Source organism: Myotis brandtii, unplaced genomic scaffold, assembly GCF_000412655.1.
Source record: "Myotis brandtii unplaced genomic scaffold, ASM41265v1 scaffold152, whole genome shotgun sequence".
NCBI lineage: Eukaryota > Metazoa > Chordata > Mammalia > Chiroptera > Vespertilionidae > Myotis > Myotis brandtii.
Window position 1 is genome coordinate 794978 of NW_005355502.1, and position 19272 is coordinate 814249.

Sequence of the window (19272 nt, forward strand, 5' to 3'; positions counted from 1 at the left end):
CCCCCAATTCCTCAGTTGTTTCCTTCTGCCCAACTGGCTCTTCCAACTTGGTCACATTCTCCAGCTCAGGCAACTGCTGTTCAGGAAACTCTTCCTTAGCTAGTACCTCCTCTTCTGTCACTTCACTTTGTTCAACAGACGTCAGCTATCCGAGAAAAGGAGGGAGGGGAGGAAGGAGGAGGATACAGAAATAAAGAGGCAAAAAGTATGTGATAATTGTGATGGTAACTGCCAAACCCTCTTTTCCTGGAATCATCCAAAGAGCATCTAGTGGGCACGAGGCCCGTTGGCTTGGCTGGGGGAGTGCCCACGTGTGGCTTTGCCACGCTACGTCCCGGGGTGTGGCTGCCCCTTGCTGAGCTCGGGGACTGAGCCTGTGGCCCAGGCCTGGCAAATAGGACCCTGCCCAGGACATCTGCTGGGACTATGAGAAGTAGGGGCTTGCTAAGCGGGGAGGGTGTTTGTTTAGTGCCGCAGGGCAATCGCTGGCCCTCCAGGTGGAAGCGACTCCTTGGAGATGAAGTCAGCACCGAAGAAAGAGGTGGGAGACACAGACAGTGTGAGCATCTGATGCGCCAGGCCTGGTGCTCTGCCAGGTGTGGGGGATAAACCTCTCTGTTGTTTAAGCCAGAGAGTCGTGTTTCTGACATGGTGACGGGAAGGGCCCTCACTAATGCACACGGCACCTTCCAGGAGGGGCTCGCAGAGCATGAGTGGAGTGAGGGTGGAGACTGGCATCCCCCTGCTCAGGAGAATGATGTCATCAGAGCGCGGGATCCCGCTAGGACACCTGGTCACCTGCTGGGGACAGGAGGCTCGGGGTGCAGCCTGGGGAGCCCCGAGCGGCCTTGGAGCCTCCGCCCTCCCTGAGGTCTCTAAGTCTGCCATCTGCTTCCTCAGCTAAGTGCCCTGACTGCTTACCCTCTATCTCCATGGGGCACATGGTCAGGGGCCCTCACCACTGCCCTAGCCATTGAGCTCCTCCTGTTCTGTGAGATATAAGAATCCAGGGGTGCTGTTCACCTTACCTCATCTCCCTCCTCAGTCCTGGCCTGGATCTGACTTTCCAGGAAGTCAGAAAAGCCCTTCACGGTGTGTTCTCCCGTGTACAGTACCGCCTGGGGAGAAAGCGGACAGTCAGGCGCAGCCTCGCCTGCAGGAGACGGGGATCGCTGCATGGATGAATGGGTGAAATTCCCAACTGCCTGCGTGCTACGGGCAGGCTCCTTGGCCGGTGAGCCCCATTGCCAAGGCTCCAAGGTAAAGATAAAAACCCCGCAGAGGGCGGGCCAGGGCCACCTGCAGGAGCTCCGCTCTGCCTCTGGCCTCCTCGCAGCACTGCGGTCTAGCTGCTAACTCTCTGACTCCCTTCCCTGCCTGCAGCATGCAGGTCACCTCGCCGCCTGGGGCTGCTAGAGGACTCAGTGGGTTCCTGCGTGGAGAGTGTTGAGGGCGTGCCTGCTCGCAGTGAGCACGCTCCACATTTGCTATTCCTGTTATTACTACAAGAGGAGGAAGAATAGCTCCTAGTTTACATAACCTCCGGCACATGCTGCTGCTCAGCATCGCTCCTTCCCTTTCTCTTGCACCTTTAATAGGATGAGGGAGCTGCTCACCGCCCACTGGTCGGCTGAACAGTTGTCAGCCACCGGGAGGTCTGCGGCAGAGCAGCCTCGGATCCAGCTCACTTCCCAGGACTCCCCACCCTCACCTGCTGCACCAGGAGCACGGCACGCCCTTCACGGGAGGGGCACCTTGGCTGTAATTCTTTGATTGACACCTGCCCCACTGGGCCAAACAGCATGGAGAGTGTTCCTTGAACACGGATGTCATTCGCTGACTATGATACCGAAGTGTCAAAGACAGGGATTGTTTTTCTCCCAGCATTCCTCCTTCTTCCAGCAACTGCACCCCAGCATTCATGTGGCAATTTCCCCCTAGAGTCTAGGTGCCACAGGGACCATAGAGCCCGGGCCTGACCTCTCCAAACCCCCGCATGCACTGGGCCACAGTGATGGGGTCAGAGGTCAGCAGCCCTAAGCTGGGCCAGTGACAGTGAGTCTTAGGACCACTGTGGGAGCAAATGGAAAACGCTCTGCGCAGGAGAGCAGCTATGCCTGGAGCTGAGCACGAGGCTGGCTTGGCAGCAGGCAGAGCTGGGATAGGAGAAACTGCATCATGAGAACCACATGGCCGGTTCCCAGTTCCGAGACCCCGGAGCCCTCACTTGCTGCGAGTTGGCGGGGAAGAGCCTGAAGAAGGGGTGCCGGTCCAGGTGCACCAGCTGAATGTCGTTTGCGGTGACGTCGATCATGGCGACGGTGACTGTGGAGTGGTTTCGGTACTTCATGCCCAACTCCTCCAACACGGGGAACAGCCCTCTGCTCTGGTTGCACCAAGGCGCGTCTGCAAGGCAAGGGCCGCACTGAGGCCACAGCCCACCTCAAAGCTCCCGGAAACGCAGGCCTGGTCCTAGCAAGGCTCCGTGGCTTTGAAATCGCGCCCCCTCTTTATCGCAATGGCACGTAGGCCATTTACATCTCAAGCACGCCACCTGGGCACGAGTAAAAGCCTGCCCTTCCACCCGACGCCAGCACTGCCCATGCTGGGAGGTTTCCTCTGCTCTTTGTTGCCTTTAGCATAGCTTTCCACTCCAGTTGAAGCAGAAAAACAAGAAAAATATTTACACTAGATGCTCTGCCAGAAAGTGTGTATGTGTGTGCATGTGTGCATGCCTGAGAGTGTGTGTGTGTGTGTGTGTGTGTGTGTGTTGTGTGTGTGGTGAGCTCAGGAGTTTTCCTAGCCCCACGTCATCTAGTCCTGTGGTCGGCAAACTGCAGCTTGCAAGCCACATGCTGCTCTTTGGCCCCTTGAGTGTGGCTCTTCCACAAAATACCGACTTCTGCGCATGTGCCACAAAGTTTCAATTGCACTGTACATGCGCACCCGCACGTGGTATTTTGTGGAAGAGCCACACTCAAGGGGCCAAAGAGCAGCATGTGGCTTGTGAGCCGCAGTTTGCCAACCACTGACCTAGTCAATTAACCAGAGGAGTGCAAGTTACAGGCAGGCTGCTCTGATGTGAACCAGGTGCCACCCTGCCTCCTGGCCCCGGGGAGGAGATGGCGGAGAAGTGAGCAGGAGGTGGTGGTCAGTACAACCGCCCTGAAAGAGGTGCCGCCGGGCTTCCTCATGAGCAGTTCACGGAGCTTTGAGTCTGGCCCAGGCACCTCGTCCTCAGGAGGGAAATCGGGGACCGGCTTCGAGACGGAGAGGTGATCAGGCCTCGCCTTCTCTCCTTCCATTGAAGTTCTTTTCTCCACGTGAGGGGTGGCCTCCGTGGCCCAGACACTGCATTTGGTCGATCACCCTCCATTTACCAGCCAGACACCTCCAAGACCGCCTGCCCTCGGCAGCACCCGCCCTCCTCACTCCTCAGGAGCCCCTGGGCCCTGCATGGAGCAGGAAGGAGCATCATGGCCACATCCCAGGGGACCAGTCTAGCAGCCCTGCTTCCGAGAAAATGCGGCTGCTTTTGCCTGTTCCCAGAACCAATGGGCATCCGCAGGGCTCCAGGCTCCGGGCAAGCACAGCAAGGCCACCCGCCTCTCATCACAGGCAGCAGGCCTTGAGCACCCGCCTGCGGGTGAGAGTCCACTCCAGTGAGACCTACAGGCCTTGACGATGCCAACCAGCCCTTAGCTCTCCCTCCTGGGAGTGATGGCATCAGAGCTGGCTTTGAACTTCTGCCTGCACCTTACTGTGTGACCTGAGGAATGTGACTGACCTCTCTGAGGCCGGCTTCCCTGATCTGGATCATGGATGGATCCACCGAACCTCCCTAAGACGCTTGTTCTGAGGAGGAAATGAGTGTGGAAATAGCAAACTCATGCCTGGCTCGTTGTATGGGCTCAATCAACAAAGCTTCATCAGTTACATACATGGATGTATGAGTACCTGCACTGTCACCCTTCTCTGTGCCTCTGGGGGGAGAAGGTCCCCAGCCTTGGATGTCGCATTAAAATGAGAAACAGTGAGGAAAAGGCCTTGTCCGTAGATGAGCCTGGAAACTAAAGAATGATAACAGCAACAAGAGCTCTCATGTATCCGGGCTGACAATGCCAGACATGCTCAGTGATTTCCACGTATGATGTGGGTCCCCAGATTGGACACACCACTCAGGGAGTTAAATGTAGCCACTCAATCAGTGACACAAACCAGAACCTCTGCTCCATGTGGCAGTGACAGCACAGGCACGGGGTCAGGCCCAGGTTCAACCCCAGTTCAGGTACTTATTCGCTGCCTGTAAAGTGGGAGCAATGATAGCAGCTCCTTTCAGAAGCATGCTGTGAGGATTGAATGAGAGCACGTGAGCAGGCCTATGTGTGCAGCATTCAAGCATGTCAGCCATCAGCGCTGCCCTCATTAAAAGCCACAGGCCTGGCTGTGTGGCTCAGTGGTTGAGCATTGACCCATGCACCAGGAAGTCGAGGTTCAATTCCCGGTTACAGGCTCCATCCCCAGTACTGGGCATGCAGGAGGCAGCTGATCGATGATTCTCTCTCATCATTGATGTTTCTCTCTCTCTCTCTCTCTCCTTCTCCCTTCCTCTCTGAAATCAATAAAAACATATGTTAAAAACAACGAAAGCACAGGCCTGGAGTATGTGGATGGAATTTCACACATTCCAAGAATTTAATTTGGGGCCCAGTTGCATTGTTAGCTGATAGCATCTTGATCCAAACTCTTTGGAGTCTGAAGACCATCCTGGATGGTGCTGAGGTAGACCTGGGAGGTTTGGGTGCCCAAGAATTGAGGAACACTTGACAAGTAACATCCGGCCCACACCTCCCGCAGCCTCTGCGGAGATACTCACAGAACATCACAAAGACGTCCCTTTCCTTGTCGAAGGCCACGGGGTGGAAGTTCTTCCCGACGAGCTGCTTCACCGGCCCCTGGTCCCAGTGCGGCGGGACCTCCTCACTGGGATGATGTTCCTAGGAAGCACTTTGAGGGGTCAGTGGTCTCCCGAGAAGGGTCGGCAGTCCCACCTCCTCCCCACTCATTGCCCGCCCCCTGCCCTCCCTGGAAACCATGGAACATGTGCTCTTGTTCTTACAAGACCCTGGGAAAGCGTGTGTGATGCTGAGGTCCATCATGAGCTTGATGTCAGGCTGGGTTGTCCAGGGCAAATGGGGGTCAGAGGGCTGAGGAGGAGGCCAGGCTCCAAACAGTTCGAGAAGCAATTTGTTCGAAAACCAAATCATTTTTCCCATTAGAAATAATGTAAGTGTAATTCATCCTTTCCAGACCCCCAAATGACTCCCTGTTTTAACCTTTCTTATATACAGTGCATGTCTAATGTGCTGTTTGATCTATAAACAAACACTTCTTTCTTTACATGGATCAAACTGCCCCCTCCCAGCCTTAAAGGAATCACACTCAGCACTGGTTCGGGGGCGTCTCGGGTCAGCATGCGGCATCTTCGTGTCACAGATCACTGCCTCTGAAACGCTGTCAGGGCTCACTGCTTCCCCTTTATCCAAATCAACAACAGTTTTTCTACCCCTTCAATTGCCTGTGGTCGTTGCTTCTTTCACACCCTGAGCAACAGCAGCACTCTTGACGGCCTCTTTATGTTTTAAAATTGTGCTAATGATTGAAGTTTGGTTCAACAGCAGAGACATTTTTTCTGTGAACAATTTGGTCGAGAAGGAATTGTTCGCGATGGGAGATGTTGGAGAAAGGCAGTTTGCCTGTAATTGATTCTTAGAAAGCTTAGATGAGAGCTAGCTTCATGTCTTTAATACCTTGAGTTTGTTCCCCCACAAAATGTTAGCTGTCCCCAATTACACCGAGAATCAAAGCCAAGATAACTTATACAACCGATGTCATCACACCCGGTTCTGCCCGCTCCCCAAGCTCATCACCCTCATCTGTGCTTTTGTCAGACATATCGGTCTTCCATTCCCCCAGAGGGCTGGCCTTCCTCCCGCCTCAGGCCTTCGCTTTGCTGTTCTGCAGGGAGAGCCGCCCCCAGGCTTCATTCACCCCTCTGCTCCCCTCTCTCACTGGTGAACTCGGATTTATCCTTCAGAACTACGCTAAGGGAACCATTCCCTGACCTTCCCAAGACCAGCTCAGTGCCTGGTACCACACACTCTCATAACACTTAGTGCTGCTCCTTGTATCACTTATACAACGTTATTACTCATGTTCATCTTTCTGGTATTTGGTTAATGTGTCTCTACCACACGAGGCATTTCTTCCTTCCGCATTGGGAGTCCACTGCTGGGTAAAAACTAGGACCTCAATGAATAGTCTGTGAGTGAAGGAAGGAAACAACAAGCTCAGCTCTTGCTTCTCTTTGGAGGAAGTGGTGTCAACCTCAGAACATACATTTTCTCTACAAACATTGCTTTCTGAATACGTCTTGAATCCACACCCTTCTCTTTGTCTGCACTGCTACCAACCTAGTCCAGGTAGCCTTCATCTCCCGCCTAAAGCCTCTCACAGCCCCTAGTGTTCTCATGCATCTCCTCCTAACCCTCTCCACACCTTTATTCTCCTACCAGCAGTTCTGCCTTCCCACTGCTCTTAGGATATCAGATCCCTCATATGCTTACAAGTCATTGCTGTCTGGCCTTTGCCCAGCTCAACAAACTCCTCTCCCACAATGCCCGCCCTCCTCCCCACTCCAGCTTGTGGAAAGGACTTGAAGATTCTTCCCAAAAGAGCACAAATGGTGTGAGGACAGGGCATGAGAGATGGGAAGTGGTGACCATGATGGAGACTTGTCACCAGGGAGAGCTCCTAAGTTACATGAAGGATGTTCCTTTCTAGCCAAGGGCACAAGAGACCCTGTTGGCCCTTGACAGGGAGATGGGCACCTCTGAGAGGTAACCAGAGGGAAGAGAGAGAGAACGAGCAGAGCTCCAAGTAGGCTTGTGGATGTGGCGCTGGAAAGTGAGGGGCCCTCCCTAAAACCTTCTATTTTCTTACTGATCTGAATAGAGTGCTCAGCTGAGCCTGAGCGTGGAAAGAGGCGTGAGGAGACATAGGGCCCGGGATTGAGAGAATGAACTAAGAGGAAGTTACACCGAGCTGTCAGGATGGTTCTCAGTGCCTGTGGGAGGTTTGGCTTGTGATTCCAAGAGGCCAGCCTGCCTCACAGTGATGCTCATTTCTCCAGCGCTGGCCCGCAAGCTTCAGCCAAGCTTGTGGTTTTGCCTGGTAAATGCTACAGGTGGAGAAGAGGTGGGAGGTGGAGGGATAAAGGAGTGAAGAGAATCGGCATCAGAGCGAAGCACCCTGGAGTCCAGGCCCACAAAGGGGGCCGCTAAAGAGCGTGTGCGATGGGATCAGGAGCCCGGAGACCCTGTGGGCTCTGGGGAAGGGAGCTAGGAGGACGGAAGCTGGAACTCGGCTTTCAGAGGGAACGCCTTCCCCCAAGTGTGGCGTAGAGCACGGGGCTTCCAGGGCATGGGCACACCAGTTATGGGAGGAGAGAGAGCAGGGTTTGGACACTGACATCCTGGAAATGATGGCAGAGTCAGGGTGGAGGGCAAGTCTGCAGTGAAGAGCGAAAGCCCCGAGAGTAAAAGGGGGATGATCAGAGAACAGCAGCAACAGGAGGCAGGAGCAGATCAAGTCCACAGTCACGGGGTCCGGAGAACCTGGGGCAGGGCGTCCTGAAGGCAGGATGAGGAGACGTGACCCGGCAGAGGCACGGAGGACACCAGCCTGAGACTTGGCCCAGGACAGTGATGGCGAACCTTTTGAGCTCGGCGTGTCAGCATTTTGAAAAACCTTAACTTAACTCTGGTGCCGTGTCACATATAGAAATTTTTTGATATTTGCAACCATAGTAAAACAAAGACTTATATTTTTGATATTTATTTTATATATTTAAATGCCATTTAACAAAGAAAAATCAACCAAAAAAATGAGTTCGCGTGTCATAGGTTCGCCATCACTGGCCCAGGACAATGTGCTTAAGAGAAGACAGCTTTCCCCTGAGGGCTGCAGGGGACGTGGCATCTGTGGGGACGTAGACAGAAGCCGCAGAGCAAAGGTCACCGTACACGCTGGTGAGCCTGGCAAGTTGCTCCAGAATACTTTTAAAGAATGTCACCAGTGCTCTCAAAAGTGTCCCCATTTAGAAAATAAAAGCTGCGGCCCCCTAATCCCGCAGGCGGCTGGGGATGGGGCAGGTGCTGAGGAGGCAGCGGGAGGCTGTCCTGCGGCCGCGGATGCACCACTCCTGCTGCCTCTCCTGCCTTTCAGCAAAATAGCCCCTGTCCAGCCTCCCATCAAGGTCCCGAGCCCGTGAGGCTGAATCCTGAGTACTTCCTGCAGCCGAGCCCTCTCTGTCCCCAAGCAAGCCCTACCCCCAGGCCAAGTGTGGGGAAGCACGGGACTCGGTTGGAAGGTCTGTAAGGAGGATTCTCCCAAAGGTCAGGGGCCTCTGAGGGGACCTTGCCGAAGGCGGCAGCCCCTGCCTTGACTTTTCCTAACAAGTCCAATCCCCAGGGTGTTTTGCTAGAATCTCTATGTTTAGTCTTTAAGAACTGACCTTGTAGAAGTATATACTTTCTCAAGGATGCTTACCCTGCTGATTGTATTTAGAGGTTAATTTGAGTTCAAGCTGTTGTTACAATAAAAGCCAATGAGGCAGGCAAACAGGACTGCTTTTACGACTAAAGTAAGAGTCCCTTAGCTTCGCTTACACAGAAACCTGTGTCGGAGTGATCTGTTCATCCGCCGCACAGGGTCTGCCGGTCAGCCCGGCAGCCAAGGAAACCTCTTACATCAGAATCCGAAACAAGGGTGTCAGCCCTGGGGGAGCCTACATTTCAGTGGGTAATCCTGCCAAGGAAACGCCTTTACTTTGAGTATAAAGAATGGATAGTGCAACTATAGGGTCAGGACCGATCAGAAGTTGCATAGATTAGAGGTGGGGATATGTGGGTATTTCCCCACATTGAAGCTGAGACTCACCTTTATTCTCCATCTTCATTCAGATGACCGAGCCAGCAGAATTAGGAAAAAAGGGGTGACTTTGAGGTTCTGGATAAACCTTCTTTAAGAACAAACTTACCTTGGCGCTTCTACGCAGGTAGCTGCGGCCAAATTTCTTGAGGTTTTGGAAGGTTATGCTCCCGAAAGGCATTTTGTACCTCGCATCAGAGCTTAAGTTCAGGATTTGGACGGATGGGACATTGACCTCTGTGATCCGGAAGTATTCAAAGATACGTCTGTTTCTGGGTTCGTCTGCATCCACCAGGATGAAGAGGATCTGTCAAGCGGAAAGGATGTGAGAGATAGGAGAGGCAGTTAGGGAAGGGGGTCCCTGGAGAGGAACGCATAGTGACGGGCGGGGACCACTCCAGGCCCCCAGATTGTCGACAAGACTGTTACATGACAGCCCTGGCCAGTTTGGCTCAGTGGATAGAGCATCGGCCTGTGGACTCAAGGGTCTCAGGTTTGATTCTGGTCAAGGGCATGTACCTTGGTTGCAGGCACATCCCCAGTGGGGAGTGTGCAGGGGGCAGCTGATCGATGTTTCTCTCTCATCGATGTTTCTAACTCTCTATCCCTCTCCCTTCCTCCCTGTAAAAAATCAATAAAATATATATATATTTTAAAAAGACTGTTACATGACAAGGGGAGGAGGAGAGGGGGCACCGGGTTGCTTTGAAACCTTGAAACTGACACCATGCAGGGAACAGGGGCAAGTGGCCAGTTGGGAAAAACACAGGGGGCAGGAGATAAGGAAGGGTCCACTCAGAAAGTGGGGTGAGCAGACAAAGAAGCTGCAAGCATTTATCACCCCCGAAGAGACTCACTGGACTAGGTTTGGTCCATTCTAGAGAGAAAGGGTTCCCCATTTGGGCCCCTCCCCAGGGGAGTCTGTATGCCCTTGCAATGAGCTTCCACACTTTTGCTTAAAATCCTTCATTCTGAGAATGTATTCTTCAGACTTCGTGAGACAAGAACCCGCAATGAGCGAGTCCCAGCTTGCCACTCGGGTATCGGAACCCAACCACACGTGTGTCCGCGGGTATTGGAGGGGAAGGAATTGAATCCCTTATGGAGAGAGAGAAATGGGGGCCGCGGTGGGAGAGCACAAACGCAGGGTCCACGGCACCCGGAGGCTTCCTACAGGCTCCCTTCCAGCAGGCAGGGCCCGCCCTGCGCCCTGTGCACTGCCTGGCACCCCATCCCCATGCCCTGTGCACTGCCTGGCACCCCATCCCCACGCCCTGTGTACTGCCTGGCACCCCATCCCCACGCCCTGTGCACTGCCTGACACCCCATCCACACATGTAGGACGTCAGGAGATCCTGAGCTTCCATCCCAGGTCCTTGAGCGAAACAAGAATTTCCCCTCTCTGTGCCGCGGTTTTGTTGTCTGTAAAGTGGTGATTTCATAGCTCCCACCTTATAGGGTGGCTATGAGAATTAAACAGGACCATGTATGTAAACGCTGCGTTCAGTGACTGGGAGGCAGAAAATGCTCAATACGTGTCAACTCGTTAGTATTCTAAGTTCCTTCATAGCAAGGACATGCGTGACTTCACTCATTCATTCAACAAACAGTCATGGAGCTTATGTTGTGGGGAAGGCCGACAGCAAATGAGGGAACAAACCGACAAATCCAGAGGGAGAGCAGTCAGACTGTGGTCAGTTCAATTACATCACAAACTGCCAAGCGTGACATGGTGTGAACCAGGAGGTGCAGGCACCAGCCACGGCGCTGTGCCCGCAGCATAATCCGGGGAATAACAGGCGGAATGGAGCATGAACCACTAAATAGGTTTGGGGCCTGGGCGCTTCACTCCGTGTTTATTTGGGGTTACAAAGTTTTTCATTGTTTTGTTTAAATTTCAGTCATTTTCTTCAAAGGAAAAAAAAACGCCTCTTGTAAAAATAAAGAGAAAAAGGAAGTACATCGCGCCCCAGTCTAGGTGGGTAGTGCAGGAGCACAGGTGGGGTGCTTAGGAAAAACAAGTTGGTTTTGCTAACGATGAGAAGGACCAGGCAATAACAAGCACCATTCATTGCACATGTGCCCATTGCCTTACATAAAGCACCTCTGATTCTTACCACAAAGCTCCCTTTCTACCGAGGTGACTGAGGCTGGGAGGTTAAGGAACAGCCCAAGTGCCCATCAAGGAGAGGATAAAAAAAGCTGTGAGACATTTACATCATGGAATACTCCTCGGCTGTATAAAAGAAGGAAATCTTATTCTTTGCAATAGCATGGATGCACCTGGAGAGCACTATGCTAAGTGAAATAAGTGACAGAGAAAGACAAGCACCACATGACCTCGCAGGCTCGGAGGGATTGAGTAAAACAAGAAAGAGAGAGAGAGAACTCATGGACATGGACAGTAGTGTGGTGATTGCAGAGGTGGAGTGGGTGGAGGTGGAATAGGGCATAAAGGAGATAAAAGGTGATGGAAAAATAAAATGAAAACAAATTTTTTTTAAGAAAAGGAAGAGTGAAGAAACAACTGACATCACACAAATACAAAGGACTGTAAAAAATATCGCAACCAACTATATGCCAACAAATGGGACAACCTGGGTGAAATGGACAAATTCGTACAAACATACAATCTTCCAAAACTCAATCAAGAACATCAGAAAACTTGAATAGCCCAATAGCAACTAATGATATGTAAGCAGTAAGGAAAGAAAAAAAAACTCCCAGCAAACCAACAAAAGTCCTGACCAGACGGCCTCACAGATGAATTTTACCAAACATTCAAAGACTAACACCTATCCTCCTCAAACTATTCCAAAAAATTAGAGGAGGGCCCTGGCCAACATGGCTCAGTGGTCAGGGAGTCAGGCCCAAAGGGTCTCGGGTTCAATTCCCAGCCTAGGGCATTTAGCTGGGTGTGGGTTCGAGGCGGTGAATGTGGGAGGCAACCAATCGATGTCTCTCTCTCACATCAATGTCCTCTCTCTCTCTTTCCTCTCTCCCCCTCTTCCACTCTCTCTAAAAATCAATGAAAAAAATAGCCTTGGGTGAGGATTAACCAACAAATAAATAAGAAAAAGGAGGAAGGAAGAAAGGAAGGAAGGAAGGAAGGAAGGAAGGAAGGAAGGAAGGAAGGAAGGAAAGAGGGATACTTCCACGCTATATTTAAAGAAAAGGAAGGCCAGCATTATCCTAATTCCAAGACCAGATAAAGACACTACAGGGAAAGAAAATTACAGGCCAACATCCCTGATGAACATAGATGCTAAAGTCCTCAACAAAATATTAGTAAACCGGATCCAGAAAAATATTAAAACATCAAACACTATGATCAAGTGGGACTTATTCTAGGGATGCAAGGCTGTTACAATATTCACAAATCAATAAATGTGATACATCACATAAACAACAAGAAAGATGAAAATCATATGATCATATCAATAGATGCAGAAAAAGCATTCAATAAAATACAGCACCCATTTATGATTAAAAACTCTAACCAAAGTGAGAATAAAGAGACCATACTTACCCTGACCAGTTTGGCTCAATGGATAGAGTGTTGGCCTGCAGACTCAAGGGTCCCAGGTTCAATTCCAGTCAAGGGCATGTACCTTGGTTGCGGGCACATCCCCAGTAGGGAGTATGCAGGAGGCAGCTGATCGATGTTTCTCTCTCATTGATGTTTCTAACACTCTATCCCTCTCCCTTCCTCTCTGTAAAAAATCAATAAAATATATTTTTAAAAAAAGAGAGACCATACTTCAACATAAAGACCATATACGAAAAACCTACAGCCACCATCATACTCAATGGGCAAAAAGGAAAGGGACAAGACAGGGATGTCTGCTTTCACCACTCTTATTCAACATAGTACTGGAAGTCCTAGCCACAGGGATCAGACAAGAAGAAGAAATAAAAGGCATCCAAATTGGAAAGGAGAAAATAAAACTGTCATTATTCACAGATGACATGACATTATATATAGAAAATCCTAGAGACTCCACCAAGAAACTACTAGATCTAATAAATTATTTTGGAAAAGTAGCAGGATACAAAATCAATATCCTAAAATCAATTGCATTTCTATACACCAATAATGAACTATCAGAAAGAGAAACTAAGAAAACAATCCCATTTACTATTGCAACAAAAAAATAAGGTAACTAGGAATAAATTTAATCAAGTATGTAAATAACCTGGACTTGGAAAAGTATAGGACATTGGAGAAAGAAACTGAGAAATATACAAATAAGTGGAAGCATATACCATGTTCATGGATTGGAATCATTAACATGATTAAAATGTCCATACATAGACAATCTATAGAATCAACACAAACCCTATTAAAATACCAATGGCATATTTCACAGATCTAGAACAAATATTCCAAAAATTTCTATGAAACCAAAAAAGACCCTGCATAGCTACAACAACCTTGAGAAAGAAGAACAAAGTTGGAGAAATCACATACCGGATATCAAGTTATACTACAAACTACTGTAATCAAAACAGCCTGGTACTGGCACAAGAACAGATTATATATATATATTAGAGGCCTGGTGCACAAAAATTTTTGCACTGGGGGGGGGGTGGTCCCTCAGCCCGGCCTGTGCCCTCTCGCAGTCTGAGACCCCTCGGGGGATGACCACCTGCTGGCTTAGGCCTGCTCCCCGGGGGATTGGGCTTAAGCTGGCAGTCAGACAACCCTCTGGCAGCCCGGGAGCCCTCAGGGGATGTACACTTGCCAGCGGGGAGCAGGCCTAAGTTGCAGTCGGACATCCATAGCGCTGCTGAGGAGGCGGGAGAGGCTCCCGCCACCACCGCTGTGCTGTAGCATCAGCCTGGCTTGTGGCTGAGCAGAGCTCCCCCTGTGGGAACGCACTGACCACCAGGGGGCAGCTCCTGCATTGAGCGTCTGCCCCCTGGTGGTCAATATGTGTCATAGTGACCAGTCATTCCCAGTAGTTCTGCTGTTAGGGTCAATTTGCATATTACCCTTTATTATATAGGATAGAGGCCTGGTGCATGGGTGGGGGCCAGCTGGTTTGGCCTGAAGGGTGTCCCAGATCAGGGTGGGGGTCCCGTTTGGGTGACTGGCCAGCCTGGGTGGGGGGCTGAGGGCTGTTTTCAGACTGGCCACACCCCCTTCAGGGTGGGGGTCCCCACTGGAGTGCCTGGCCAGCCTGGGTGAGGGGCTGAGGGCTGTTTTCAGGCTGGCCACAGCCCCTTCAGGGTGGAGGGTCCTGCTGGGGTACCTGGCCAGTCTGAGTGAGGGGCTGATGGCTGTTTGCAGGCTGGCCACAGCTCCCAGCCACCCAAGCTCCCAGTGGAGGCTGGCTGGAAGCAGGTATCTGGGATTTATTTATCTTCTATAATTGAAACTTTGTTGCCTTTTGCAGAGGCCACAACCAGCCAGGGCAGGCGGGAAGCTTGGCTTCCTCCATCACCTGGGCAACCAAGCCTTCTGCTTGCTCCAGCTTCGTGGCTGCCAGCCGCCATCTTGGTTGGGTTAATTTGCATATAGTCACTCTGATTGGTTGGTGGGCATGGCTTGGGGCGTAGTGAAGGTGCGGTCAATTTGCATGTTTCTATTTTATTAGATTATATATATATATTCAACCCATGCCTCTATGTTCAATTAATATTACATAAAGGGGACAAGAGCATACAATGGAGTAAAGACAGTCTGTTCAATAAATGATGTTGGGAAAATTGGACAGATATATGCAAAAAAATGAAACTAGACCACCAACTTACACCACACACAAGAATAAACTGCAAATGGAGAAAATCCCAGAAAGCATAGGCAGTAAAATCTCAAACATCTCTCATAGCAATATTTTTGTTGATATATCTCCTCCGTTGAGGGAAACAAAGGAAAAACTGAACAAATGGGACTACATCAAACTAAAAAATTTTTTCACAGCAAATGAAACCATCAACAAAGTGAAAAGAGAACCCACTGTAGGGGAGAACATGTTCACCAATGATACACCTGATAAAGGATTAATATCAAAAATATATAAAAACTTATCCAACTCAACACCAGGAAGACAAACAATACCATTAAAAATGGGCAAAATAGACACTTCTCCAAAGAGGATATGTAGATGGCCAATAAACATGAATAAAATGCTCAGTGTCACTGATCATCAGAGAGATGCAAATTAAAATGACAATGATATATCACCGCACACCTGCCAGATGGCGACCATCAACAAATCAACAAACAACAGTGCTGGCGAGGATGTGGAGAAAAGGGAACCCTAATGCACTGTTGGTGGGAATGCAGGCTGGTATAGTCACTGTGGGAAACAGTATGGAGTTTCCTCAAAAAACTAAAAATGGAACTGTCATTTACCTAGCGATCCAACTTCTGGGACTACATCCTAAGAATCCTGAAACACCCATCAGAAAGAATATATGCACCCCGTGTTCATAGCAGCACAATTTACAATAGCTGAGATCTGGACACAGCCCCAGTGTCCATTGGTAGATGAATGGATCAAACAATTGTGGTACCGTTACACAATGGCATATTACACAGCTTTAAAAAGGAAGGAACCCTTAACGTTTGTGATGGTAAGGATGGTCCTGGAGGTTATGCTAAGCAAAATAAGACCCCGAATACCTACAACTATTCGGGATCAGAGAAAGACAAATACCATATGATCTCACATATATGTGGAATCTAGCATAATAAACTGGTGAACAAAAGAGAACCAGAGGCATGGATATATGGGACAAACTGACAGATGTCAGAGGGGAGGGGAGGGGGGAAGGGGAAGACAGGATGAAAGAAGGTGAAGAGAATAGCCAAAGAACATATATGCATACCCCAGGGACAAGACAGTGATGTGGTTACGGCCAGAGGGAGAGGAGGGTGGAATCTGGGGAGAGGAGAGCAACAGGGAGTAAAAAGAGGGGACATCTGTAATGTCAACAATTAGAAAAAGAAGATTAAAAATTAAATAGCAAAGAATACATAGGACTGAAATACAAAACAGTAAATTGGTATGTAAATTAATATGCAACTTATGCCTGGCTTAATTTATAATCAGCGAGACAAGTAAATGGCATCAACACGTCTAGGGTCATCATCCAGGAGCCCCAAGAAAGAATGGTGCCATAGAACCAAGATAGTGGCGCAGGTAGACGCCAGTACTCACCCACAACCACATCAAAGTACAACTAAAACACAGAACAACCATCACTCAGAACGGCCGGAAAGCTGGCTGAATGGAAATTCTACAACTAGAGAAGTAAGAATAAACCACACTGAGGCTGGTAGGAGGGAAGAGGCACAGAATGGACTGGTCCAACACCCACATGTGACATTTTTTTAATAGGGAGGGCCTCCCGTGAGGAGCAAGGGGTCCCAGCCCCATACCAGTCCCCCAGCCCAGGGTTCTGGTGTTGGGAAGAGAAGACCCTGTAACTTCAGGCTATGAAAACCAGCGGGGATTGTGGCTGAGTGACAGGGAGGCTGCCAGATTCCCAAGTGTTCCTCTTAAAGGGCCAGCACATGAACTTATAAGGTCCTGCCTCCTCTAACCTCCAGTGCCAGGTGGCAGCTTTGGGGGAATCCAGGGACATACAAGGAGAAACTGGATGGTCTGCCATCAGGGCAGGAACTTGTGGCGGCTGTCTCCCAGAGAGGGGTGCTCACAGGGTCATTGTTCCTGTGCTGGTACCTCCCCCATTGCAGAACTGACTGGCAGCCATATCTGAGTCTCCATCAGCATGATCCACACTGCTCGATCCACCCTGGTGATTCCTTGAGACCCTGCCCCATCCAACTTGCAGCCCCACCCACTGTTTGCAGCTGCTTTTCCATATGAATGGCCTGTCCTGGCTCAGGCTTCAGACTTTGCTTAAATCTCTTAAACAAGTAACAGCTGGAGTCAGCATGCCCCAAGCCTATCAATAAGAGGCCCAAGACCCAGCACTAGCACCAGCCTGCCTTGTTCACAGCTGGGCCTCGTCTGGACATTCTGTAGCCCAATATAAGTAGCAGCCATCTGCAGATCTCTCTGTAGCTCCAGCCCAGTGGCCCCAGGCAGTGGCTGACTTTGCACCTTCCAAGAGGCCCCAAAGCCAATGCACCCGGTGGACAACTTCAGACCACACCAGATTACAACTTTTCACATCCACAGGGACACACTTAAGCCCCACTGAAGCAAGTCCTGCCCCATAGGGGTGACTCCTGCACAGCAGTTCTTCACTGTCATCGCAGCTGGTCCTCAGAGCCAATTGGCCTGGAGGTCAATTCCTCCCAGTGATGCCAACAGCAATCAAGGCTCAACTACAACAAGACTGTGCACACAGCCCACACGGGGGTGCACCTAGAGTGCCCAGCTCAGGTACTGGGGAGGCTAAGCCACTGGGCCTTACAGGACACCTACTACACAAGGCTACTCTGCCAATTCCAGAAGACATAGCAGAAGGAGAAGGAGAAGGAGAAGGAGAAGGAGAAGGAAAAGAAGGAGGACAAGGTGAAGGAGAAAAAGATAAAAAATATGACAATAAAATGGCAATAAATGCATATCTATCAAAAATTGAATCTAAAAATCAAAATAAATGAAAAATCTAGTGAATAAAATAAAACTGATGAATAAAATAGAATTAGCCTTAGCTGGTTTGGCTCAATGGGTGGAGCATTGGCCTGTGGACTAAAGGGTCCCAAGTTTGATTCCGGCCAAGAGCACATGCCCGGATTGTGGGCTCAATCCCTAGTCGGGGGCGTGAAGGAGGCAACCTACACTGATTCTCTCTCATCATTGATGTTTCTATCTTTCTCTCTCTCTTTCCCTTCCTCTCTGAAATCAATAAAACTACATTTTGGGGTAAAAAATAGAATTAGATGCATGCAAACATGGAACAGACTGACAAATCTCAGAGGGAAAGGGTGGGGGGAGGGATAGGAAGGGATTAGCCAAAGATTATATACGCATATATGCATTACCTATGGACACAGACAATAGGGTGGTAAGGCCTGGGGTGGGGTGGGAACCAGGTGGAGGGGCAATGGGGGGAAAAAGAGGAACATCTGTAATACTCTCAACAATAAAGATTTTTTTAAAATTAAAACAAAAATAAAGAATGTTGCCGCACAGACCTTGTTTTGGAACTCCTTCAAGGCCAGCTTGTAATGCTGCATTATCGTACCGAATGACTTGCAGCTTTTGGAGGCAAAAAGCAGCATGTGATTCCGGATGTGCAGTTCATAAATCAGATCCTTACTCTGGAACGACAAGGACACGGGTCATGCCCTGCCCACAGCTGCCCAGCTGCCCTTCTCCGGGGGAGCTCCACTCGCTGACCTCAGAGTTGTACTCAATGACGAAGCCTGTGAGGTGCTGTCGTATGACTTGATTGAGGACAAGCTTGTTGGTGCTGTCATTAATAAGCTCCTGGCGGCTCTCAATTCTCCCCTGGAACAAAAGGAAGCATTGGAGGCGGCAGCTCCCATGACATAGGCTCTTAACCTCTAGAGTGCCGGGGAGCGCGATCGCACTCCTGCTGTCTTTCCCCAAAAGTGCCGGGAGCGCTATGGCGCTCCTCCTGTGGTGTCACTATTAGATGCTAGTAGTCCACTATTGACAGATGGCACCTAAGTGCAGATTACTTATGATGCCAAATGTTTGTAGTTCTAAAATTGACCACTGGCATTTATCTGCCTAATTTTCATAATTTTTTTCCTAAACTGCTGTAAAATCAGCAAATATGCCTTGGCAATTTTAGCATATTTCCTAGGATATTGGTTGGCACTCAAAGGGTTAATAAACAAAAGGAAGCCCCTGGTAGCAATATAATCCAATAATCCAGGCACGTCAGACTAAGGGGAGCGGGCGATTGGCCTGGGGGCCATGGGTATGTGGCAGCATGAAAATCTCTGAGCCACAAAGGCAAGGAGTGTAGTTGACTGACACCCCAGCTGCCTTGCTCTGAAGTCCAGCAGTGTCTCAGGCTGTGCTGAGCGGCTCCTGACCAATGACTGAATGTGTCAGGGGTATGAGGGCAAACCCATTTCTGGGACATGCAAGATACTCTGCTAAGGGCCTTTGATAACTTTTCTAAGAACTCCACTGTAGTCAGGGACTCCTCCTCCCTTCCCTCCTCCCTCCTTCCTCCCTCCATCCCTCCCTCCTTCCCTTCCTTCCCTCCTCCCTCCTTCCTCCCTCCATCCCTCCCTCCTTCCCTTCCTTCCGGATTTACTGAGCACCTGTCTGTGCCAGGGGCTGGGGTACAAAGGCAAAGCTAGCATCCCCAAGACCTCAC

General features: G+C 50.0%; 1 protein-coding gene across 1 annotated transcript in view; it reads right to left on the reverse strand.

Moving 5' to 3' along the window:
- The window catches only part of PDILT (protein disulfide isomerase-like, testis expressed), a 33599-nt gene that overhangs the window by 182 nt on the left and 14145 nt on the right, over window positions 1-19272 (reverse strand). Inside the window, exons 5-11 of the mRNA XM_005861503.1 lie at window positions 18315-18425; window positions 18110-18235; window positions 9101-9298; window positions 4877-4997; window positions 2228-2406; window positions 1029-1118; window positions 1-145 (exon numbers count right to left, since the gene is read on the reverse strand). The exon at window positions 1-145 is cut by the window's left edge and continues 3 nt beyond it. Coding sequence (XP_005861565.1) covers window positions 1-145; window positions 1029-1118; window positions 2228-2406; window positions 4877-4997; window positions 9101-9298; window positions 18110-18235; window positions 18315-18425 — 970 coding nt within the window. The remainder of the gene's footprint in view (window positions 146-1028; window positions 1119-2227; window positions 2407-4876; window positions 4998-9100; window positions 9299-18109; window positions 18236-18314; window positions 18426-19272) is intronic.